The following is a 26,057-nucleotide window of genomic DNA, read 5'->3' as shown; positions in this document are numbered from 1 at the left end:
TGATCAAACATTATTTGGAAAATGTACCTCTCCTCCTGATGAATAATCAGACACAGTGTCTTCATCAAATATTTGAGCTTCGTTAATATCTCGTTGGTCAGACACAGGTTCAAGGGATATGACATTCCCTGCAACTGACCCAACAAAAAAGAGGGCTATATGGAACATACCTATAGCACACATGGAGGACAAATATGCAATGACCATCCTTTACCTGAAATGAAGTGACCACTGCATCCTGCCACTGGTTCTGAGGAGGAGCTTCCCCCTGGAATGCCCTCAGAAACAGGGCGATGGGCATTTTGCTGGAGAGCCAACTCTTCTGCAGGGGTTAGGTCTGGACCGCGTGGACCTACACCTGTTTTTTGCTTGTCTGCCTCCTTATTAGCTTTAAAATTAATGTTTTTTATATTATATATGATTCTTTATGTCAACAATTCTTTAAATAGTTATATACCAATATTTACCAGTTTGAAGTATATTCTTGTACTTCACTTTAACCTGTTCCCATGTTGTCCTTGTGCTCACGTTTGATCTGGAATTATGACATATTAAATAATAATTAATCTGACACATAGGAAATGAAACGCTGCATTCAGTAAGTACAATGTACACTACTTAGCGTTTAATTTTTTCGGCCACTTTTTGCCAGCCGTCTTTTCTGGTCTGGGCTGCTTTTGCAGTGTTACCCCTTGTGTATAATAAATCTTGAAATTCTTCGTGTCCTTCGAATAAAAGGTCTTCTGCCGCGTGTGTGAAAAAAAATGCGCCCGTTCTTTCGTCATTTTGTTGCAGCCTATCAAAGACTTGCTGATCAGGTTTTCTAGACTCAATATATATGGGCTTTTCACTCAGCGCGGGCGCGCGCATTCATCTCGGATGATTAGATCCAGCTACGCTAATCTAATACACAGCTGCGTTTGAAAAACCGACTTATCTGGATGAGTTTCACTGGCATTAACTCATTCAAGATGAGGCACCTGATCTCGGATGGTTTAAGCGACGTACGAAAAATACCCCCCTGCTCTCCACCTCATTGTTTGATAATTTATTCCTTGTGTCTATGATTCTTTTTGTGAAGAAAACTTTCCAACATTTGTGCAAAATCTGTCCTTAACTAGTTTCCAACCATTTATTTTAAGGTAAAATATATGATTAAATGTTCTGATCCCCTTCATTATTTTGAATGCTTGCATTTTTTTTGTTATAAATATTTTATTAAGTGAATACCAAATACAAGTTACAGCTATGGAAATGTAAAAAGAATATAAAACACCCATCCCACCCTGTCCCCTCCCACCTCACAGCCTCAGATAGCACAAGTTAATAATCATGGAGGAGTGGAGGCACACCTGAACACAGGAAAAATAAAGTGGTCATTAAATAAAACTCTCATCCAAGTGGGTCCAATAAAGTATATGTGATTGCCACTTAGAAATATCTGAGCTGGTCACATCGTTAATTCTAGCAGCTGATAGCTCAAGAAGCCTAAGACTGTAAAAGGAGAATTTCCAGAAGTATACAGACAGAGAGCCAGGAGATTTCTTAAAACTAAGACTAACTCTGCAGTTATAGTGTCCAAACAGAACAATCTTTGCTGGAAAGAGGAAAGAGCAGAAAGATCCAAAAGAAGAAAAACTTGAGGAGTAAATAGGATATTATAGGAGAGGACAGAAAAAGGAAACTGCAGCACAGCTTGCCAGAAGGCTAAAACTAAAAGGCATTCCCAGTACATATGTAAAAAAAAGAACCTTGGGGGTATAGAAGAGCAAAGAGAGCAACTGGGGATCTTTACCAAGGCCCAGAGCAAGCTATTTAAACCATTTATGGTGTGTGATATACAGTATACTCTATGCACATATTTGAAATTTGTGTGCTGATGATTGGGATTTCTAGAGGCAGAAGTGATGGTCTTAAAAATCAGGACCCAATCAAGAGATGCAGATAGTGAAAGATCACATCTTCCAGACTGACTAAATGGGCAAGCACTTGGAGGCAGCCTTATGTAAAAAGGCATTAGTAGCAGAGACAGACATCCATCCATCCATCCATTTTCCAACCCGCTGAATCCGAACACAGGGTCACGGGGGCTGCTGGAGCCAATCCCAGCCAACAATGGGCACAAGGCAGGAAGAGACAGACAGTGGACAGGTAATGAGAAAAAGTTAAAAGATGGTGAGAAGAGTGCTGAGAAGACAGATACCACAAGACCTGATAACTGATTGGAATTGGAGATAAAAGAAAAGCAAAGATGGTGGAATAGAAAGTGTGGGGCACAGCAACTGAAATATTCTGAGTCCTGAGCCATCAAATGGCCATTTTTAAAATGTTTGCAGCATTTTATTGATTAGCACACAGGGTAAAGCAGAATAAGGTGAAGAAGTGCATGACCACATAGCTATCCATGCAGGTGTGGGTTCAGTGTTACCTGGTCCCTCCAAAGTCGCAAAGTATGGGAATTCAATGCTTAGTAATACAACTGAAAATTAGTTAGAGCAGTACATAATGTAAACTGTAAACTTGTTAAGATGTCTCAATATTTCAACTCTCTAAGAAGGAAGGGAAAGGAAAGGAAAAGCAACCAGTAATCAGAGATCCTCACTACCTTTTACAAATGCACAGTGGAGGACATACTGACTAGGTGCATCACAGTATAGTATGGCATATTCATGGTGACAAGATGGAAGGTCCTGCAATATCTGATTAAAATGGCACAGTTAATCATTGACAAGAGACACTTAAAAAACCTTTCTATCATTTAATGCTCCATAAACCCCATTAACAAATTGTTCCAATCTATTCTATGAGCATAGTTCAGTTTGATGCTATATTACATGTGGCCAGTATTCTTTACTTATTGGCCATTAAACCGGTATCTCAAACATGACCATTTAATTAGTTTGTTGACTTGTATCACCCTCTATGGTATCACCCATCAGCAGCTTGTATAAGTAAGTGACACGCGCAAGGGAAATGCTGCAATACCGGAAGTTTTTGACATCCAAAAGTCTCCCAGGCTAGCACTGAGGTGAGGACAGGAAGGAAGTAAAAGGTGTAAGGAGGCTGTGGAGGATGCAGAGTCTCAGGTGAGGCACAGTGTTCTAGTTGAGAAAGTGACTCAAGAAAGAGCTGGTCTTGGTTGTACCTCGACATCATGGTATGGAAAGGCCCAAGGAAAAGATGGGAGGTTTGGGTGGAGGTGCCTGCAGCAGTCAAGGATAAGTGAGCCAGCAGAATCGTTGGAATGTAATTTTTAGCCTTTGATATTTTACCAAGCCCATCTAACTTATTCTGCTGAGGAAGATCAACCCTCCAGCATGCCCTCTGTGCCTGAAGATTAAAACATTTGAACATATTCTCAGGTCCTGTTCAAGAGCCCTGGGCAAAGGACGCTAGTGCTTGTGACATGACCAAGTTCTGAAGGTCATAAAAGAAACCATTTTTAGTGGAATTAGCCACTAAAAGTGCCTCTGCCCACTGAAGAGCACATTCTCTTTCATGCAAGTTGGGGAGAAATCACCTCTCGTTGCATAGTGCTGGCTGTTGTCTGGTCACAACCACACAAGACTGTGAACAGAAGGTTCACTTGAAAAAACAGCTTAAGTTCCCAGAGTTTGTGGTAATAACATTGTTTAGGTGATATTATGCTACTCCCTGCAAGCACAAAGTGGGTTATCCTTTTGGAACTAACCATCCCATGGGAAGATCAAACTGAGGAGGTCCACGAAAGAAACAAGGACAAATATGCTAAACTTGTAGAGCAGTGTTGTAACAAAGGGTGGCGAGTGAGGTACAAGCCCCGTCCATTAAATATGGTTGTAGATAGTTTGCTGGCCAGTCCCTCTGCAGAGTTTACCGCACACTGAGCATTACAGCGGCCAGCAGGAGAAGGGGCATTAAGTAAGTGACAGAGTGAGTTGAACTTGCCTCCAGTTGGTTGTGGATCAGGAGAATGCCCCTAAATTGAACCAAAACTTGTACGAGTTTAGTCTCTGTTTATAGCACTTGGGCTGCTTCTTCTTCCTCCACTTTCCATACTACCTTTTCAGCCAACATTGTCTGTGGCTGCCTACATGCAGTTGAAAATGCTGCATTTGCTGTGTGAGACACCCTGGTGTTATCAGTATAACCTTCTGTTCAGTTTTCTTCATCATGACAATAAATCTTGTCGATTATGGCATTATACTGAAAATAAACCTAGACTTAAGAAGGGTTAAGGTCGACATTTAATATCATTAAGCAGATGGTACCATCCACAAATATTTATCAAAACAACAAAGCTTGTGCTTCAGGTACACCTGTGCACCTCTGTCACTCACTAGTCTTAACTGACACCGTCTTGGTGGATGTTCAGGGCTAAATCTCTTAAAGACTGAAAGGGGTAGCATTACTGGCAAGTTGGAGATAGTAATACCAAAATTTCAAAGTTCAATGTGATACTAAAAAAAGTGTTGAAATTCAATACTATTTTCTACACTTAATACAGTATATAATTTAACTCAGTAAAAATGTATTTTAAAAAATTGCATTAATACAAACAAACAACAGATTAATAGACACATTTTAGTCATTAAAGCACAGGAGTAATTAACTACAGTAGCAGTCAATAGCCTTGGCATTAATGTCAATGTCAATGTTAATTTATTTATATAGCACATTTAAAACAACATAGTAATGCTGTGGCCAAAGTGCTTTACAATAAAAGAATAAAATAAAAACAAAACAAATTAACATAAAACATAAATAGAAATAAAATATATGAACATAAAATAAATACATAATAAATAGAAGTAATGTTACATACATAAAAAATGGAAGTAATGTTATATAATCACAAAGAGGAAACCATCAGTATTACTGAAGGTCATAGAATGCAAGTGAATAGAAATGAGTCTTTAGTCTTGTTTTAAACAGTTCAATTGTAGACATTAAACTCAGTGCATACTACAATGTATCACAAAAACTACAGTTCCTATCCGCATGTAGTCATATATGAAAATTTGAAACTTGAGCTGGTTTTTCCAATAGTATGAGGAAACTGCAACAAAACAGTTGTTATCAATGTTAACGCTTTAAGTTGGTGTTATGCATCAGCAAATCTTGCATACAAGCTTGCAATCATTTTGTGGTTTTCTGTACCAATTTAGCACAAAGCCAAAGTATTTCTAGATGCCACTCTGTCTACCCTGTTTATGTACATTAACGGTGCTGGTGAAGGTTCTGACACTGCTGGAGTTGGCATTTTATTAACTCCTGTGAGTGGGTGGAAATGGAGCTGCAACCATGCCCATTGACACCCTGACATGGCTCAGTTGCCAAAAGCCAGAGCAAACTTGAAGTGCATTCATAAAGTAAGCTTAGAACTAATACCATGAAAAATGAGCATTGAAACAATTTTAAAAACATTGAAATCGATACTTATCAATATTTTGATACTTTTGACAACCCTAGGAGGCAATATCACAGAAATTATTTCAAGTTTGGATCCTCACAGATGCAGAGGGTATCTGTAGTTTAACATTTAAAGTGCCTCTTACATGTAACACCTGTAGGTTCAGAATACTATCATTTTCTTTCAACTAATCATTACAGAAATTCATCAAGTATTATTGGTTTACTAAAAATGTGCAGGTTACAAGCTTTGGAAAGTTTAAAGTTTGTAATTCATCTCTTTTCCTACACTGTTAAATGTGATCACAACCTTGGAAGGTAAAGGACTAATGGCACAACTTAAACCACTCAGAACGAAGGTACATGGTAACAAATGCACAAAGGAAAAATTTTGCACAGTGAAAAATGTGTACAGCTAGTAAAAGTTCCTCAATAATAAACTCTCCATTACATATACATATACAATAATTTTAATTTTTAATTTTAATAATTTTATAAGCCTCTCATTAATTGTGATTTTATCTCTAAAATGATATTACTTACTGGAAAAATATACATTTTAATATAAAAGTAATATTAAAATAAAGAAAAAATGTTGAAACCAATCGTTTAACACAAGGATAAACACTATAAACTAAAGGTTAACTGTTATGTGCAATGTATAGCACCACATTATATGCAATCCCTCACAAAACATAGTAAAGTCACATTTGTCCATATATCAGTATTAACTGTTCAAGGAGGTGATTACACTGGTCATGAACTTGACTTGGTCTCTGCAATTTTTGGAGGGTAAGTATCCACAAGCTTTTCAAAAGCAACAGGGATGTCATCACATGCCACATAAATTAAAAATAATAACATCTTAACATAACTTTTTGTTGTTTTTTTAAGTATCCACTAAATTAAATTCTTGCATTTTTCACCACAGTGAGGTAAGAAAGAGCAAATTATTTAGCAACATGAATTTGTAAGTGCAGACATTTTTCTTGTGTAAATATGTCAGTGTGCTGAAGGACTAGTCTTCTCAGTGTGCTTTTGAGTGCTTATTTTCCAGTGAACTGCTATATAAATTAAATACAGGATTATCAGGTGATCTAACCATTGCAAAACAACCTCACATTGTTCCACTCCATTTGAACTAGTGTGATGCTGAGGATTCACACGTTGTGCACGGCTGCGCTCGGATCCCAATCTGGAATCCTGAGGGAATTTGTCATGTGATGGGTGCAGCAATGTGCTGTATCAGTGCCTGCTCCTGACCTCTCTCTCTTTCTCTATAGTTGTATGGAAAATTTTGGGCTAGTCAAATTATGTGTTCTCTAAATCAGTAAGTAAAAAGAAGTTAGCAAATGCTTTTTTAGGGTACAAACTTAAAAATGTTCATATTTCTACACAATATGAGTTACAGAATTTAACAAATTTGAAAAAATAGTACAATGAATGTGATATGTGGAGAATCTGCTCAGTCATCTAGGTGATGCCTTCATTCTTGTTTTTTAAAGCCTCAAAACTTGATTGAATCAATTAGACATTATATTAAACAAGATTAAGACAATTATAGCCTCACAGGATATTATAGTAACACTCAACAAACCACACTTAGAAGGAGCTGACTTGCAAGTAAAGAAATGGATAAATAAATAACAGTAATAATAATGACAATAATAATCATCATCATTATAATAATCATAATGAATCGTTGTTTCAGCATGGCAAAACAGTCCTTAAAATCAACAGTGAAAATCTACATGAAAAAAAGATTTATGGTTTTGCAATTGACTTTGCATTCCCCAGACTTGAATATTGTTGAAAAAGTGCAAGAAAATAGTTTCTGTGTGTAAAAGGTAGAATGGGGAACATCCTAAAACATTAACAAAAATAAATTTGTAATTGGCTGGAAGAAATGTATTTTGCAGATGTGTGCATTCTTCAGATAAACAGTTATTTTGTATTTATATGCAAATAAATATGTAATGCTTAAGCTTGAACCTGTAGAGGCTATGCCAAATTCCTTTACTTTTACATTCAATGAAGCATTAAGTTTGATCATGCAGGGCTGCACAAATTTTTGTTTCATACTCAGTGTCATTTCAAGTTCAAATAGTATAATCTCAATTTACATGACAACTTCCTCATCCCCTACAAACTAGTAATACTAGTAACACTAACAGCAGATTATGAAAGTGTAACAGTGAATAGAACGTCATACAGTACATTGGTAGCAACATTAGTTGATATACAAGAAACACTCATGCATCTGACAGGGCAAGATGCTGTTGAATAACTATATGACCATTGGAAAAAGACAGAGTAGCACTGAATTTAGTGGTGCAAGTGCTAGAGGTGCCATAGCGCTTGGTCATAACCCCGGTTTTATTAAATTTTGTTTTTTAATATAATGTAGTTGCTCAAAATTGTATCCAAAGTAATAGTAGATCATCCTCCTTCCCTAATAGATTATTACTGATTTCCTTTGTGTACTCTTCTGTATGACAAATTTGGTAAATGGTTCCCTGTTATTTGTGTTTGCACTTGATTCCTTTAACATGACACCATGGGAAGCTGTTTCTTACAGCTTGTTAGAAATATTACGTTTCAAGGCTGTTAGAAAGCAATGCCTTATTAATAATTATCTAAGTTGTGGGTTGGCAGCTTTGCCTTTGGCATGTGTTTCTACTTGTTAGTTTTGCTGCCAACTTACTATTTCGTTTTTCAGATTGAAACCCATCCGTTTGTTGGCTGTTTATTACATTAAGTTGTGCTGTTTAACCATCGGCTTCCCAGCTCATATTGAAGTCTACATTGGGCTTCTATATTGTCAAAACAAACATGATTATATAATGAACCTATGGATATATTTTGTGATCAGGTACACATTAAGTCTGAGTTACCACTTGTTACTGGATAATATAGTGTTTATGTACAAACCTTGGTCACAAACATATGAATCTGAATACCAATCTAGGAGATTATGAATATGTTTTTAATGCACTGCATGCATAGTGTACTACACAATACCTTTTATTTGTAATGTAAATGTAAACTGCCAGTCTCACTTGAAGGAACTTGTTTACTGCAAACACTCTGCTTAATGCATATCTACATCTTGAGCGTAGGTGATTTTATTAGATTATTTTTATTAATGTTTGTAGAGTATATTAAAGGTCTTGCCCTACCAGTGCCACTGACTGTCTACTAGACACATCATGTAAAACACTATAAAAAATAACAAATTATTTCTGTAAGAAAGCATTAACAGTATTCTCTGGTAGAAAATGAAAGGAAAATCCTGGATTTGAAATGAACATAATTAAAGGTCAGTCATTATAATAATGAAGTGGAACAATTACAGTTTACAATAACAGCAAAGAAATATCGTCTCAAGTTAACTAGCCTTGTGATATAACTTCTAATAAAGCTTTTTAATAAAGCTCCAGCCAAAAGAATTACATTGTAGAACTGCCCAGTAGTACTTGTCAATTATTCATTGTTAAATACATTTGTCCATCTATTTTCTGAAACCATTTTGTTCAGTACATAGTCATGGGGAGCTGTAACCAAATCATACAGCAGTGGGAATAAAGCAAACGACTCTGCAGTCCATTCCAGGGCTTAGGCACATGCAGCACATCTGCATTCCCATTCTGTTTAAAGCAGGGGTGTCCATCTCCAATCCTGGTGGGCCGCAGTGGCTGCAGGTTTTCATTCTAACCATCTTCTTAATTAGTGAGCGTTTTTTGCTGCTGATTAACTTGTTTTGCCTTCGTTTTAATTGATGTCACTCAGACCCCTTAGTTGTTTTTATCCTTAATGAGCAGCCAAACTATAATGAGACACAAAACAAGCCGCCACATGACCAGCTAACCTGAAAATAAAGAAAGGTGAAGGTCTCAGTCATGTTGATCTGCTCAGGTCACCCAAATATCTTGACGGTGGTCTTAGAAAACAGAAAATCAACAGTCTGCTGTGGCGGAATGAGAGCAGCAACAAGTCATGATATTCAATAACTGCTTTAATTAACAGCAAGAATTGGCTTCTCATTAAGAAACTAGTTGGAATGAAATTGGTGGGAGTTTGACGTTCCAATTCACATCTTATTTCTGTTTGGCTGCCATTTAATGAAGAAGCAAATCAATTTAGAGGACTGAATCCTTACAAACAGGGTTATTAAAATGAAGGGGAAAGCAGTTAATTAGCAGTGAAAACTACTTGCTGATTAGGAAAAGGGTTAGAATGAAAAACTGCAGCCACTGCGGCCCACCAGGACCAGAGTTAAGATTTTTATAATTAAACCTTTTGAATACTGGCACTTCATGTAGCAAACATGCCTAGAAAAAAGCCTTGAGAAGAAAAATGTTTATGTTAGCAGCTGTTGCTGTATTAGGGCAAACATAATGATAGATTAATAGCAATTAACCACATAATAAAGTTCTGTCAGGGCAGGCAACATCATTCGTTCATAGATATTATGTGTGAAATAAGCATTCTGAGTTAATCTGTCACTATACTTTGCAGTGCAGATTAGCTAGCTATTTCCATCAGTCAGTATACGTTTCTGAGTAAGCTATGGTTAATAATCTTCATTTATGTAGGTATTGTTATTAAAGTTTACACCTTTTTCTGACAGAAAGCAGAATAAAAATATCCAGTCAAACAGGGGTGCAAGTAACTTTGATAGTTAACCAAATATGGAATATTGAGAGATCCTTTAAGTGTGTTCAGCTCCAGGGAAGAATATTATAATAGACATGGCTATTATGATTGCAGATTACATACTTTTTCAGATAAATATGCAGACAACCTGAGAAAGATCCATGACACCTATACACCGATCAGCCACAACATTAAAATAGCCTGCCTAATATTGGGAGGTCCTCCTGATGCCACCAAAACAACTCTGACTTGTTAAGGCATGGACTCCACAATACTTCAAAGGTGTCCTGTGGTATCTGGCACCAAAATAAGTTGCAAGGTGCAGCCTCCATGGATTGGACTTGTTTTTATAGAACTTCCCACCGATGCTTGATTGAATTGAGAAATTTAGAGGCTAAGTCAACACTTGCAATTCTTTGTCATGTAGGGACAATTGTGGCAAACTTGAGGCAGATGGGGACAGTGGCTTGTTCTAAAGAGGTATTAAACAGGCTGGTGAACACTGCTGTCAGCTGTTCCGCACAATGCTTCAGGGCCCAACCAGGAACCCCATCAGGACCATGTGCCTTATTAGGGTTAATGTGGCTTACAGCCCGTCTCACCTCATGTGCATTCAGCACCAGAGTGCATAATGGGGCCTCTTGCTGGATTAGTTTGGTGATAGGTTGGTTGCTGTCCTTGTCAAACCATCCAAAGAAGTGATTGAGGTCATCAGGAAGAAATGCAGTAACTTTCCAATGTTGGTTGAGCAGGTGTTACCCTTATAGTCTGTGATGGACCTAATGCCCTGCCAAGTGTGTTGGGAGTCTGAGCTGTTAAAATGCTTTCCTCAGATTAGACCTAGCTGTTTTTAGGCCTCTGGGTCTCCAATACAGAAAGCAATGTTATGTGCCTTCAATTGGTCTTGGACCTCCCTGTTCATTTAGGGTTTCATATTAGGAAAAGAATGGATGCTCTTAGTAATAGTGGCATTGTCCATAGAGAAGTTAATTTAGGATAAGACAGAGGAGGCATTACTGACTGCAAAGAGAATGATACTGCCTCTGTTGATAAGCCATATAACTCAGATAAATCAAATTAATTATACTGTACGCTTGATATGCAAAACAAGATACAGCAGCAGAATGAACAGAAACAACTGTATGTGTGCCTTTAGCTACCTTTTATTATTCAGGAGCAGGATGTAAGGTGGCTTCTCAATGTACAAAACAGGAAGAAAGCATCTGTCCTAATCTTTTTTTTTCATTCAAATACTAAAGTCCAATGCTGATCAGATTTTTTCTGTTTTCCGAGATATTTTCATCTTTCACTTAAACTGGCAAAAATTCTAAACTGCTGTAACATGACCATTATAATACTTGTTAAAAGACATCCTCCTTGACTACAGACCTGTTGCCTACAGCTCCTGCAATGCATATCTGAATCATTTATAGTTGGTCTATAGGGCAAATAGGTCAGTGGAGAATGCAGTGTCTGTGGACATCATGATAATCTTCAATATCTAAAATGACCAAACACGTATATCTGGATCTTCTTTATAACAACAACAACAACAACAACATTTATTTATATAGCACATTTTCATACAAAAAGTAGCTCAAAGTGCTTTACATAATGAAGAAAAGAAGAATAAAAGACAAATAAGAAATTAAAATAAGACAACCTTAGTTAACATAAAAAGGAGTAAGGTCCGATGGCCAGGGTGGACAGAAAAAACAAAAAAAAACTCCAGAAGGCTGGAGAAAAAAATAAAATCTGTAGGGGTTCCAGGCCACGAGACCGCCCAGTCCCCTTTGGGCATTCTACCTAACATAAATGAAATAGTCCTCTTTGTAGTTAGGGTTCTCACGGAGTCACTTGATGCTGATGGTTATACAGACTTCTGGCTTTTAATCCATCCATCATTGTTGGAACATCATGGTGCTTTGGGTAGATGGTGGTGGCACAAGCCACCACCAATAGGACACCGGAAAAGGAAACAGAAGAGAGAGTAGGGGTTAGTACAAATTTTGAATGAATAGTTATTATAATGAATTGGATATACAGAGTGTCAGGATTAAATTACAGTGAAGTTATGAGAAGGCCATGTTAAAGTAATGTGTTTTCAGTAGTTTTTTAAAGTGCTCCACTGTATTAGCCTGGCGAATTCCTACTGGCAGGCTATTCCAGATTTTAGGTGCATAACAGCAGAAGGCCGCCTCACCACTTCTTTTAAGTTTTGCTCTTGGAATTCTAAGGAGACACTCAGTTGAGGATCTGAGGTTGCGATTTGGAATATAAGGTGTCAGACATTCCGATATATAAGACGGGGCGAGATTATTTAAAGCTTTATAAACCATAAGCAGAATTTTAAAGTCAATTCTGAATGACACAGGTAACCAGTGTAGTGACATCAAGACTGGAGAAATGTGTTCGGATTTTCTTTTCCTGGTAAGGATTCTAGCAGCTGCATTCTGCACTAATTGCAAACGATTGATGTCTTTTTTGGGTAGTCCTGAGAGGAGTGCATTACAGTAATCTAGCCGACTAAAGACAAACGCATGAACTAATTTCTCTGCATCTTTCGATGATATAAGAGATCTAACTTTTGCTATGTTCCTTAGGTGAAAAAATGCTGTCCTAGTGATCTTATTAATATGCGATTTAAAATTCAGATTACAATGAACGGTTACCCCTAAGCTTTTTACCTCCGATTTGACTTTTAATCCTAATGCATCCAGTTTATTTCTAATAGCCTCATTGTATCCATTATTGCCAATCACTAAGATTTCGGTTTTTTCTTTATTTAATTTGAGAAAGTTACTATTCATCCATTCTGAGATACAGGTTAGACATTGTGTTAGCGAATCAAGAGATTTGGGGTCATCAGGTGCTATTGATAAATACAGCTGTGTGTCATCAGCATAGCTGTGGTAGCTCACGTTATGTCCCGAGATAATCTGACCTAGTGGAAGCATGTAGATTGAGAAGAGCAGCGGACCCAGGATAGAGCCTTGTGGAACACCATATAGAATATCATGTGTCTTTGAGTTATAATTACCACAACTAACAAAGAATTTTCTCCCTGCCAGGTAGGATTCAAACCAATTTAAGACACTGCCAGAGAGGCCCACCCATTGACTAAGGCGATTCTTAAGAATATTATGATCAATGGTGTCAAATGCGGCACTCAGATCTAAGAGGATGAGAACAGATAAATGGCCTCTGTCTGCATTTACCCGCAAGTCATTTACTACTTTAACGAGTGCAGTTTCTGTGCTGTGATTTGTTCTAAAACCTGACTGAAATTTATCAAGAATAGCATGTTTATTGAGGTGCTCATTTAACTGCATAATGACTGCCTTCTCTAGAATTTTACTTAAGAAAGGCAGGTTAGAGATGGGTCTATAATTTTCAAGAGCAGAGGGGTCGAGATTATTTTTCTTAAGTAGGGGTTTAATTACCGCAGTCTTAAGACAGTCTGGGAAGACCCCCGTATCTAATGACGAATTTACTATGTCAAGAACATTATCAATAAGCACACCCGATACTTCTTTGAAAAAATTAGTTGGTATTGGGTCAAGGGCACAGGTGGATGGTTTCATTTGAGAAATTATTTTATGTAAATCAGGTAAATCTATCCTAGTGAAAGACTCTAATTTATTTATTATGGAGTACTGGGGTTTCGGAGGATCCCTAGTGTTGGGGAGATATACTATGTTATTTCTAATATCATTAATTTTTTGATTGAAAAATACAGCGATAGCCTCACAGGTTTTACTGGAAGTACTTAGGAGGCATTCCTTTGAGTTACCTGGGTTTAACAGATGATCAATTGTCGAAAATAAGACTCTGGGATTACTAGCATTGTTATTTATAATCTTAGAGAAATAGCAGCGCCTCTCAAGACGGACTGTGTTATTGTATTCTGTTATTTTAACTTTTAATATCTCATAGTCAATAGTTAGTTTAGTCTTCCTCCATTTACGCTCAGCTCTACGGCATGTTCTCTTTAAATCAGACACTCTTTGGGTCTTCCAAGGTATAACAATGCTAGAAGATTTTTTAACTGTCTTTTCAGGTGCAACTATGTCAACAGCAGCCCTCACTTTAGTATTAAATCTTTCCACCTTACTATTTACATTCTCCTCGCTATTATAGTTATAGTTGGCACTATAAACGGACTGATTGGTTAGAATGTTTGTAAGTTTTAAAGTTGCTGATGAGTCAAAGAAGCGTTTTTTAACAATATGCTTCTCATGAGTGTTTTCTATCATTATTTCTATATTAAAAAGTAGAAGAAAATGGTCTGAAAGACCCGTATCAATGACCTGCTTTATATCAACTTTTAGTCCTTTAGTAATTACTAAGTCTAACGTATGACCTGCTTTATGTGTAGGCTGATTAACGAGCTGTCTCAAATCAAAAGAGTCCAGGAGGTTCATAAATTCTTTTACTTTTTGGTCACATTGATTATCTACATGAAAATTAAAGTCGCCGACTATTAAGAGTGCGTCATAGTTCGTAATTAAGATTGACATCAAGTCAGAGAATTCCTCAAAAAAAGACGCGTTGAATTTAGGAGGTCTGTACACGGATAATACTAGAACGTGAGAATCTCCCTGAATAACAATGGCGAGATACTCAAAAGACTTGAACTTACCAAAACTGATATTTTTACATTTTAACCTGCTAGAGTAAATGTTTGCTAATCCGCCACCTCTCTTTCCTTGGCGATCAGCACGAGTAAAACTGTAATCCGGAGGCGCAGATTCGATTAAAACAGCTGCGCCATCTGAGCTAAGCCACGTTTCACTTAGTGCAATAAAATCTATTTTTTTATCACTAATAATGTCGTTGATAAAAAACGTCTTGTTAGTTAAAGCTCTAATATTTAATAGTGCCATATTCAATGTTTCGGAGGAGCAGAGATGAATACTATGTGCGTTATTGATATAGGGAACAGGAATTAAGTTATTTTTATTAGCGCCGCTCTGTGTGTATTTTTTGTTTAATCTATCTTGTTTAATAAATAACAACTGTGTCTTAAGCACAATTATTCCTATTACAATTCTTTAAAACAGATGGACATTACTGTTAATCCATCCTAGAGATATTGGCTATTGGGTGTTTTTCAGTAAAATTGTGTGAAACAATCAAGTTAGTTGTAGATTTTTATTTGTCATCATTCAGACTTTTTTTGATTAGTTGTCATGTATTAAAGATCTACCATATGTATAGCCATATAACCCAGCATATTTCTGGTTTTTCATAGATATGCAGACCTGATAAATTCTAGGAAATTATTCTCTGACATGAATTGTGAAGTTGCCAAGTTTCCTTGGATTCTTGACTCACCCTCATTCACATACAGTATGCTCTTGAACTGGGAATTTACTGATAAATTCCTGAAATTAACAGCAAATATAAAAAGGACTATTATGATTTTTTTTTCTTTCAACCATTGACGGTATAGCAATTTCTCTTTGTTTTAAATGTTCACACCTTTACAAGTCTCAAACATGAATCAACTAGGGTAAAAGATTCCCTACTACTTCAAAAAAGAATTTTGTTCTACTTTTTAAGTTTACACTTTGTACTCACTCAAATTAATTACATTTTTACATTTTGAAAGTTGGACAAAATAATTAAAGGGTAATAATAACAATAATAATTATTTTATTTCCAACAAGAATATAACAAATCTGCTTTAACAGCTCAGACTTCAGATGTGACTTTCACTTTTACTTTCCACTTCTATGGCAACTTCAAATGAAGTATGAATGATAAATATCCAGAGTATTAATGTAGAGCAAGCCAAACCTCCTAACTGTACTTCTGACACTTACAAAGCAGTTTACTGGGGTATAGCAATGTAACTTTTGAAACTTTATGAAATGCTACATGTAGGTGAAGTATGTTGTAGAAAACGGTAACTCTTTATTTAAATATCTTCTTATTCAATAAGTTATTTACTACTTTATTTATATAAGTAGTTAGGATGAGGTTGGAATATTTTTTTCTTTAATTGATTTGATGTTTCTCTTCAGTGAACCAATAAGTTAAACATCAGTAATTCCTTTACAATCTTAATATGGCAAGCAGAAGAACAACAGAATTCAAAGGAAATTGTGAAGGTTAATCTCAAAACTCATTGCTCTAATAGTTATCCGAAATGCAGTGCATTTAATGGGCAGGGTATGTTTAATCATCTGAATCCATATGATGGAAGAGTGAAGCCCCTTACAGCATTTTGAAGTAAAAAGAGTTGTTACATGTGATGAATCCTTTCAAAACACACAAACTGCCTGTATTAACTTCAAATGCAATATACAGTATATGAGAAGATACTACAGTAGGTACATTAAGACCCTAAGTCACTACTGGCTGAGACTTAAATTTAGTCAAAAACACAATCCAAGTTTTAGTAATTTAGCTTATTTTGCTCTGTATAACTTTTTTGCTTCAGATGGGTCTACATTAACAGGGAATGGTGGCAATCATCTGAATTATTCATTATACATTATACAAACTACAATTAAACTAATGCTTGTAGTACCAGTGTTTATTCTGATATGCAAAAAAGCCTGCTTTGTGAAAACTTCTGTTCATTTTACGCAGTTAAGACCAAGTTAAACAAGCTTTACTTACCTTAGCATTTAAGCCCTATAATAAGCACTGTAATAGTGTGTTATTAAAGACCCATTATACATTTCTATTATCAGAACAGACAGGAAGTATGCAATCTTTTTTTAGATCACTTTATTTAACTATATTGTGAAAATGAAGGCAGGAAGTAAACTTTTTTTTTCACATTTAAACTAACTAAAGATTTCTCTATGCATTGTTTACAGGGACCACCAGGTCCACATGGCAATCCAGGACGTCCAGGTTCCCCTGGTCCCAAGGTATTTGCTTGTTTTTTAAGTGGATATTTGGTATTTCTGGTTATTAAATGAATGGCCATTTATGGTTTAATCTTGTAGAAATCAAAACATATAAAGTCCATGTGAATTTGTCAGTATTTTAACACTATTTTGGGATGTCAAGCACCAGCGATTTTACTAGTAAACAAGAATATAAAACAGAATTAAACAGAAATAAAACTTTTGAAATTATTTTAAGACTCCATAGCATTCAGAGAGTCAAACAAACTACAAACAAAGTAGTGTAACCTTGAGTTCTGGATTCTTGAACTCTAACATAATCCTCAGTATGTTACTTCTGTAACACTGTTCCTCTTCCAGAAAAATTCAGCACATGCTGTCCATTGCATGTGTTTGTTTTTGCCTTCTCATTGGTATTGCCAATGGGGTGCTTCTACAAGCAGAAGGTCAGTTTCAACTGTGTAGTTTGAGAAAATCCTATTGAAATACAGCAGTTGTGACTTAAATACCAGTGATTTAGAGGAGTAGCAGGTCTTCAGTTCAAAAGCACGATCACGTTTGAATATGCACACTCAAAATGGTTTATTTAGCAGTTTAGAGAGAGTACATAGGTTTGAAATGTTGTGAGCATCTGATTGGAGACCTGGCATGTGGATTACGTGACATGAATAATTTGAGATATTTTTCATAGACATTGAAATATTAATATAGAAAAGTAAAGTTAAAAGTAACACATAATAATTTATCATATTTGGGTAGGGTGTGTGTAATATTTTAGAAATTGACATTGGTAATACAGTAAACAGAAAAAAATATAGCTGTAGAATGGGCAGTCCAGTTATAGTAACTTCTATTAATCTCCTTCCTGTTTGGCAATGTGATGCTTATTTAGGCCCATTCACAAACATCTGTAATAAGTTAAAGGAGAGAGAGCTTCCAGCTCAGCAGATCATTACTTTGTACTGTTTCAGTAGCATGTTGCATCTCCTTTTTGTCTTTATTTTTGTGATTGTTCTTCTGTAATATTTTTCTTAATTTGCTGTACAAAGTGTTTAGCGCAGATCAGCAAATAATAGTAACATTTTTTACTGATATACCATGATTACACTATTCTTTTTTTTATTGCAGCGGCCACTGTTTGCCATTGAATTAGACATTATCAGTTGTCCGGGAGGTGCAACTAGTTGATTAGACTTTTTTCACAGCATTTTAAGAAAAATTGTATTATTCAGTTATTTCCTTAAAGGGCAGCCTCTTCTACTGCCCTATATTTCATACAACTGTTGGTGTTGCTCTTGAAAATTAAACTATAGTAGAACTGTTGCAGAACTTTTTTTCTTATTGTTGTCTCATAGCAGCATCTACCTGACCTGCATATAATACTCGAGGTTCCTTAATTAGGGAATGTCTTATGATTAATAATAATAATACTTCAGCAGATATTTTATAGCAGCATTGTAGTCTTGCTGAGAACCTTCTGCACAGTGGGTTCATATGCAGGACAGCTCCCTAGTGAAAAGTATTGGTGTCTCTATAGTTACCATGGTTATTTCCATATTCACCTACTGACTGTTTTTATTTGTTTTTATAATGTTTATAAGAATTATGAAGATAGGGAATTCAATTTTTCTCACTTGAGTTGTGGATTAATCAGTAGTTGCTCATAATAAAGAAATTTAAATGGTTATATCAGTTTTCATGCATTAACATTGAAACTTCAGATGTTTCAACAATTAATCACAAAATCTAATGGAAATGCAGGCAAAGAGAATTAGCAATCTACTGTTAAATTTCTTCAAGAACATGGAAATGTCAAAAGAGATGCTTTCAATGAACTCAAAGCAACACAAATGACAAACCAATCATGAAAGATAATGAAATGATTTTTTTTGTCAAAGTACAAATAGTGTTTCACAGCAGATGAATGGCTGTGAATGCCTCAAATTTTAAATTACCATTAATGTATATATATTGTGGTAAAGTCATGAATAGCATCTTAGATATCAAGGTTCATTAAGAAAATAGGTGACACAGCCAGAGAAGGCACTGTTTGTTTACTTCAGTATAGGGTCAGCAAATGTGTTTAAGTGTTACTTGTTACTTAAGCGTATAATTATGTTTAGGTTATCTTCTAGTATAATTTTAGCAAAAACACAAACCCAATATTCCTTAGGTAGTTGTGGTAGCAGCAGTATTAGTAGTAGTAGTATAAATAATATTGTCACATGTACGGAGTGCAGTGAAACTCTTAACTTCGCTGTCTGAATAACATGCAAATTGTTCCTAGGTGTTATGGCCACCAGGGGTCACTGCAGCTCCCCAAACACCAGACACACGCAGGCTTGGACACAAGTTCCAAACACAAGGTTTTTTATTTGTGAGAAACTCTTACAGGAAAGGGTTTCCCACACCACAAGCACTGTTACACAGCTAAGACATAGTAGCTCTCTGCTTTATGTCTTTCTGTTGCTCTCTGCCTTCTTCCCCTCCGCTTCTGTCAGCAAGCTTTGTCCTCTTTCCTCCCAATTCTGGCTCCCAAACTGAATTTTGTACTCCCTTTGTACAAAATCCGTTAGTACTTCCGGTGCCCCAAAGTCATGTCCCGGAAGCACTTCCAGGTGAGTCTGGAGCTCAACTAAATAGGGCTCACAAGTCCTTTCTGTTACCCCTGACGGCTCCCATGGAACCTAGCAGAGCTGATCCAAAGAACTCCAGTTGCTAAGATGCCTTCTGGGAATCTGTGGTGCTGCCTTAAACCAGGGGGGCTGCCATGTATTGTTCTGGGGGAAGCAATGCCCTGTGCAAATTTTCTTCCCCTGTCCTTCCAGACTGTGGGCATCCCTGCTGGGTAGGATTCCCAGGTGGCGGCCTTCACAGTGGTTATACCATTAATTTTCAATAATGTATAAATGTTTAAATTAACTTTATATATACTGTGACTGCAACACAAACAATGGGAAACCACTCATTTCATGTAGATAGGAGGCAGAGTAAAATGTCCTTCTTTTCTGACTAATTTGATATTTATGTATATCAAAAATGTAAGTTTAATTGTACATTTATGTAATTCTAAGTTTGTCTCTTCAAAATTATAGATGTCTCATATTTTCATTTTGGCTTGTGAACACTAGAGGGAACCAGAGAATGCCCAACCTTAGACACAACCTCACAGACACAAGACCCATTAAAATAAAATCAGTTTATTTTTACAATTACCTTCCACAAAGGTTCCAATAATGTAAAAACAACAATGAGTTCAGGCAGCTCCTTTTATCCCAGACCTGCGAGTACTTCCAGTGCCACGCCATAGCCTGATGGAAGTACTTCTGGGTCAAACAAAAGTCCCATAAAGCTGGGATGAGAAATTCCTATAGCACCCCATGGCAGCCCCCACTGAACCTGACAAGGCGGTTCTTGAGGACTACAACATCCAGTGTGCATTGCGTGTATCTTTGAGGGTACAACTGCACAGGGAAGCTGCCTCCAATTGTGTCAGGGGAGTACATGGTCCTTCCATTATACTGTCCTCCCGACCAGGTATTGTTCCTGGGTCCAACCCAGCCAGGACACCAGCGTACCCAATGTCACATCTTCTGCCTGTCTTCTGGATGAAACAGGACAATCTTCGCCCTGTTTCATGTGGTTTAATTGGGCTGGCTTCTCTTCCTGTTAAAGAACCATGCTCCATCCTGGCCAGTAAGCCCACCCATGTGCACCGTCCATCAGTGGCTAGTCAAAATATAATTACAGATTTCTTAAATTGAAAGTGCAATGAACACTTAAATGAACACATAAATACCTCTTATTCACATTGTGGTTAGTTTTGAAATGTAGATATGTTAATTTTCAACTTAGTAGATAAACATATATTATAAATATTCAGACTCTGACCAATCAAGCTCATGTTTTACATATTGTCATCAGCTATTACATAGTTTATCTACTATATAAAAAAACACTAAGGTCTGTGTGTGTGACCTGTCCCTTACAGCAGTCTGATTGGTCAGTTTTTCTTTGGTGTGACAAAAGTGGAAGTGTGAATCTGAGACACATGAGCAGGAGTAAATGTGTAGGAGACATACTGAAAGAGTCGCCTTCAAAGAAATTAAGTCTAAAAGTGGATAAGAGATGAGCAAGGCCCCTCAAAATGACAGAGTCTGAGAAATAAGCTTTACAGGAATGCACTTCCTCTAGGGATCACTGCTCAAGAAATGTTCAGACACATGAGGATACAAAGGAGAGGCGCTGAAGGCACACATAGGGCAAAAGATAAAAAAATATTTTTAAAGTTATTGTGTTACCTGTCTTTGACAGGTAATGTGGCCAGTCTAAAATAAAGCAAGATTTTATTGTGAAAATAAGCACAGTTTGAATTCTATTTAAGCTCTCTGTGACTTAATAACCCTGTCTAAGGAGAAAATTGTTATAAAATGTTGAAAATTAAGGTCTAACAATATGATGTAACTCATTTGTATCTGTGCAGGTCAGGATTTATGGCCTGTTTGACCCCTCATAGAAGAGATGCTCACTCTATCTCCAGATATTTTCTCTCATTACACTTTAATTATAAGAAGTCAAAGCAAGCTTGCCATATGCATAAGTCTCCCATAGAAGAGAAACCATTATCAAGAAAACCATTGCTGGCATGAATGGTTAAAATAAATGTAAACAAAAAAATCAACATGTCCTAAAGAGAACAAAAAACATGAATCACAAGAACAAAACATTTACGCAAACATTCTTTAGGGAAAGAAGAAGGTTGAGCATAAAACGTTTTTGTATAGTATCAGAAACTTAGAGAGTGGGGTCATCCAGATCAGTCACACCTTTCTTCGTCACATAAGAATGGTTTGCATTTGATGATAATGCCAGACCTTTTTAGAAAAGTGATGGCAAGATGTGAAGGTCTTATCTGTATTGATAATATTCTTTTTTTTCAGGGAAAAAAAGGAGATCCTGGGCTATCACCAGGAAAAGCACCACATGGAGAAAAGGTGACTATCAATAGTTTTATGCATATAGGTAACATAGGTTTTATATATATATATATATCACTTGTATCATTTTTCTTCTTTTTTTTCTTTCGGCTGCTCCCATTAGAGATCACCACAGCAGATCATCTTGTTCCTTATCTACCTGTCCTCTGCATCTTGCCCTGCCACACCCATCACCTGCATGTCCTCCCTCACCACATTTATAAACCTCCTCTTAGGCCTTCCTTGCAGCTCCATCCCTAGCGTCCTTCTCCCAATATACCCAGCATCTCTCCTCTGCACATGTCCAAACCAACTCAATCTTGCCTCTCTGACTTTGTCTCCAAACCGTCCAACCTGATCTGACCATCTAATGTACTCATTCCTAATCCTGTCCATCCTCATCATTCCCAATGCAACTCTTAACATCTTTAACTCTGCCACCTCCAGCTCGGTCTCCTGTGTTTTTGTCAGTGCCTCCGTCTCCAACCCATATAACATAGCTGGTCTCACTACCATCTTGTAGACTTTCCCTTTCACTCTTGCTGATACCCATCTGACACAAATCATTCTGGCACTGTTCTCCATCCACTCCACCCTGCCTGCACTCTCTTCTTCCCCTCTCTGCATTCACCATTCCTCTGACCTCCCTCTCATTTACACACATCTAATCTGTCTTGGTCCTCCTGAACTTCATTCTTCTCCTCTCTAGAGCACATCTCCATCTCTCCAAGGTCTCATCCACCTGCTCCTAACTTTTGCCATCGATAACAATGTCATCTGCAAACATCATAGTCAACAGAGACTACTGTCTAGTCTCCTCTGTCAACTTGTCCATCACCATTACAAAGAATAAAGGGCTCAGAGCAGATCCCTGATGTAATCCCACCTCAGTCTACCACAGACCTCACCACTGTCACACTTCTTTCATACATATCCTGTACCACTATTACATACTTCTCTGTCATTCCGACTTCCTCATACAATACCACAACTCCTCTTGAGGCACCCTGTCATATGCTTTCTTTAGGTCCACAAAGACACAATGCAACTCCTTCTGCCCTTCTCTATACTTCTGCACCCACACCTCCAGAGTACACATAACATCTGTAGTGCGCTTTCCTAGCATGAAATTATCCTGCTGCTTACTAATCATCAACCCCTTCTTAACCTAGCTTCCACTACTCTTTCCCATAACTTCATCCTCTTCATAGCTGTCCTTACTTCCTCCTTGATAATCCATTGCACTTCCTGATTCACTATCTCCACATCATCCAACCTCGTTTCTCTCATTCTCTTCATTCCTCAGCCTCTCAAAGTACTCTTTCCATCTGTTCAACACACTCTCCTCACTTGTGAATATGTTTCCATCATTATCCTTTATCACCCTAACCTGCTGCACATCTTTCCCAGCTCAGTCCCTTTGCCTAGCCAATCGGTACAGGTCTTTTTTACCCTCCTTAGTGTCCAACCTCACATACAACTCATCATACAACTTATCAACTTATCTTTAGCCTTTGCCACCTCACTCTTTACCTTACACCTTATCTCCTTGTACTCCTGTCTACTTTCTTCATCTCTCTGACTATCCCACTTTTTCTTCGCCAATCTGTTCTTCTGTATACTCCCCTGTACTTCCACATTCACCCACCATAGCGCTAGTTTGTATATATACATTATATACTAGTGCTGGAAAATTTGTAATCACCTAGAAATGTTTGTTTTTTTCATGTTTTCATTTTTTGAAAGAAATTTTTTATCAATGTACCGTTATATTAATTTTAAAAAATAGCCAAGAAAATACTGATGTTGTAAATAGCTATTACTGCTTGAATTTGCTTATTTATAACTTATAGCCACATTTTCAGTGTTCTAATGCTAAACTCTCATAGCTCATCCTTATTTAATCATGTTGCTAGGTACTGATATCCCTATAGTTCCATTTTGTTGGTCAGAAATTTTGAAAAAAACAGCTTTCTCCAGAAAAATGTCATTGTTTTGCAAAATGAAGATTGTTCCATGTGACAGATTGGCAAGAAGTTTAAGATTAATCACAAAGGCACTACTGTCTTGAGTGAAGAGGGCAAACTGGATAATACCCAGATAGAAAAGTAGGAGAAGGCCCAAATACACAACTGTATAAGAGGATAAGTACTTCAGAGTCTGTAGTTTGAGAAACAAATGCCTTATACATCTTCATTTGGCTGTTTCCTTAAATAGTATGCCTAAAAGCAGTGAATGAGCCCACTCAATAACTCTTCATTGTGAATCAGAGGGAATATAAAATACACCTAGTAGAACTTTATTAGGGTCTAGGGCCTTTTATTGCCTTGCTTACTCCAGGTTATGTGGAAAATTAATTAAAGTATTAGCAAGAAAGCTTTCTGAGCAAAGTATAGTTTTAGATTTGTCCGTGATCTCATCTCGGTCATATCATCTGAACAGAGAAACAGCCTGTCTGTTTTATCACCAGCACAATAAGTAATAACTAAAAAAAAAAGACAGAAAACATCAGGCTTATTGATCACTTAATATTTATGGTCTGAATACTGTATATTGTGAACGAATATTTGGCTCCTTCTAGCTGTATCTAGCAGGGGGCACTAGTTCCTTTGTTGGAATAAGTTCTTTTTTAATTGCGGCGTTACATAACCCGAAACTATATAGATATAATATAAAAAGGCGATAGCCCTCCCTTAGTGATACGGCAGTAAGAAATCACATAAGAGAAATAACTTAGCTTTCTTTAATGATGGTTTATGCTGTATAACAGATGAGGAAGCCATGACTAAAACCTAGTTCGGGAGTGGGAGCCCGATGTATAGAGTGCCATTTTCGTCGCTGCGTTGGAAGGATTTACGGATCGGATGACGGTATCTCCCATCCGTCCGTTGGCTTCAAAGGTGTGCGGGGCAATGTTCCAAGGCTTAATACTCTTCCTTCATGTGCAGGCCCCCACTTTGGTGAATCATACCATTCCCAAACAAGGTACAAAGGATACAGTTTTATGCTGACTTTGATATACAGAAATGCCCATTTCGCAGTTGTCCTTGTCTTGTCTTCTAATGCTTACCTAGCAGTTCTTTTTAAATTTTTTTTTATTTTATTGATTTTATTAAAATCACACATCATTCCATACAAATAAATCAATTTTTACAAACATAAGATCGAAAACAAATCAACCCCCACCCCTGAGAAAGAGAGGTAAGCCAGCAGAGTAAAACTTAAAGCTAGTAAAAATAAATAAATAGATGAATTAATAAGTGAATAATGATAAATGGAGAAATCCTCAGTGCTTTAAAAGCTTATTCTAAAATGTTATTGATCAGATCCTGCCAGGTTCTGAAAAGTTCTGCACAGATCCTCTAAGTGAGAATTTGATTATTTCCAGTTTCAAATAGTATATAACATCAGTTACCCACTGACTTAGAATAGGAAAGTTAGGATTCTTCCAGTTGAGCAAGATAAGTCCACGTGCCAATAGTGCAGTGAAGGCAATCACAGTTTGTTTGTCCTTCTCCACTTTGAGCCCATCTGGAAGTACACCAAACAGCTGTTAGTGGGTTAGAAGGGAGTGTGACACCAAGGCTGTCTGATAGGCATTTAAAGATTTTGGTCTAAAATGATGTTAATTTGGTGCAGGTCCAGAACATGTGGCCCAGTGAGTCTGAAACTTGCTTACAACGTTTGCAGGTTGGATCTTACCCTGGAAACATTTTGGCCAATTTTAAGTGAGACAGATGTGCTTGATATATAATTTTGAGTTGAATAATTGTATGCTTTGCGCATATGGAGCTTGAGTGGATTCTCTCCATTGCTACTTTCCACTATTTTTCTGAAATATTGAGTGAGAGATCCTTTTTCCACTATCCTCTTGGATCTTTGAAAGGGAGGGACTGTAAAATGGTTTTATATATTACAGAAATGCTGTCTGAGTCCTCAAGACTGATCAATATTTTTTCCGGCATAGAGGTTGGTGGAAGGTGAGGAAAATTTGGCAGGTTCTGTTTAACAAAGTTTCTGATTTGAAGGTAGTGAAAGAAATGTGTTGCTGGAAAGTTAAATTTGGAATGTAATTGTTCATAGGATGCAAATACATTGTCTATGTACAGATCTCTAAGTGATTTAATCCCAAATGTTTTCCAGACATTAAAAACTGCATATGTTTGAG

At 36.9% G+C, this 26,057-nt stretch overlaps 1 protein-coding gene across 1 annotated transcript in view; it reads left to right on the top strand.

The window, feature by feature from the left end:
- The window catches only part of col27a1a (collagen, type XXVII, alpha 1a), a 370,467-nt gene that overhangs the window by 98,261 nt on the left and 246,149 nt on the right, over window positions 1-26,057 (top strand). The window contains 2 exon segments of the mRNA XM_051931755.1: window positions 16,881-16,934; window positions 21,854-21,907. Of these exon segments, the coding sequence (XP_051787715.1) occupies window positions 16,881-16,934; window positions 21,854-21,907 (108 nt within the window).

Source organism: Erpetoichthys calabaricus, chromosome 9 (assembly GCF_900747795.2).
Source record: "Erpetoichthys calabaricus chromosome 9, fErpCal1.3, whole genome shotgun sequence".
Classification (NCBI taxonomy): Eukaryota; Metazoa; Chordata; class Cladistia; order Polypteriformes; family Polypteridae; genus Erpetoichthys; species Erpetoichthys calabaricus.
Note: the sequence above shows the minus strand (reverse complement) of the source record. Positions and strands in the feature narration are given on the sequence as shown.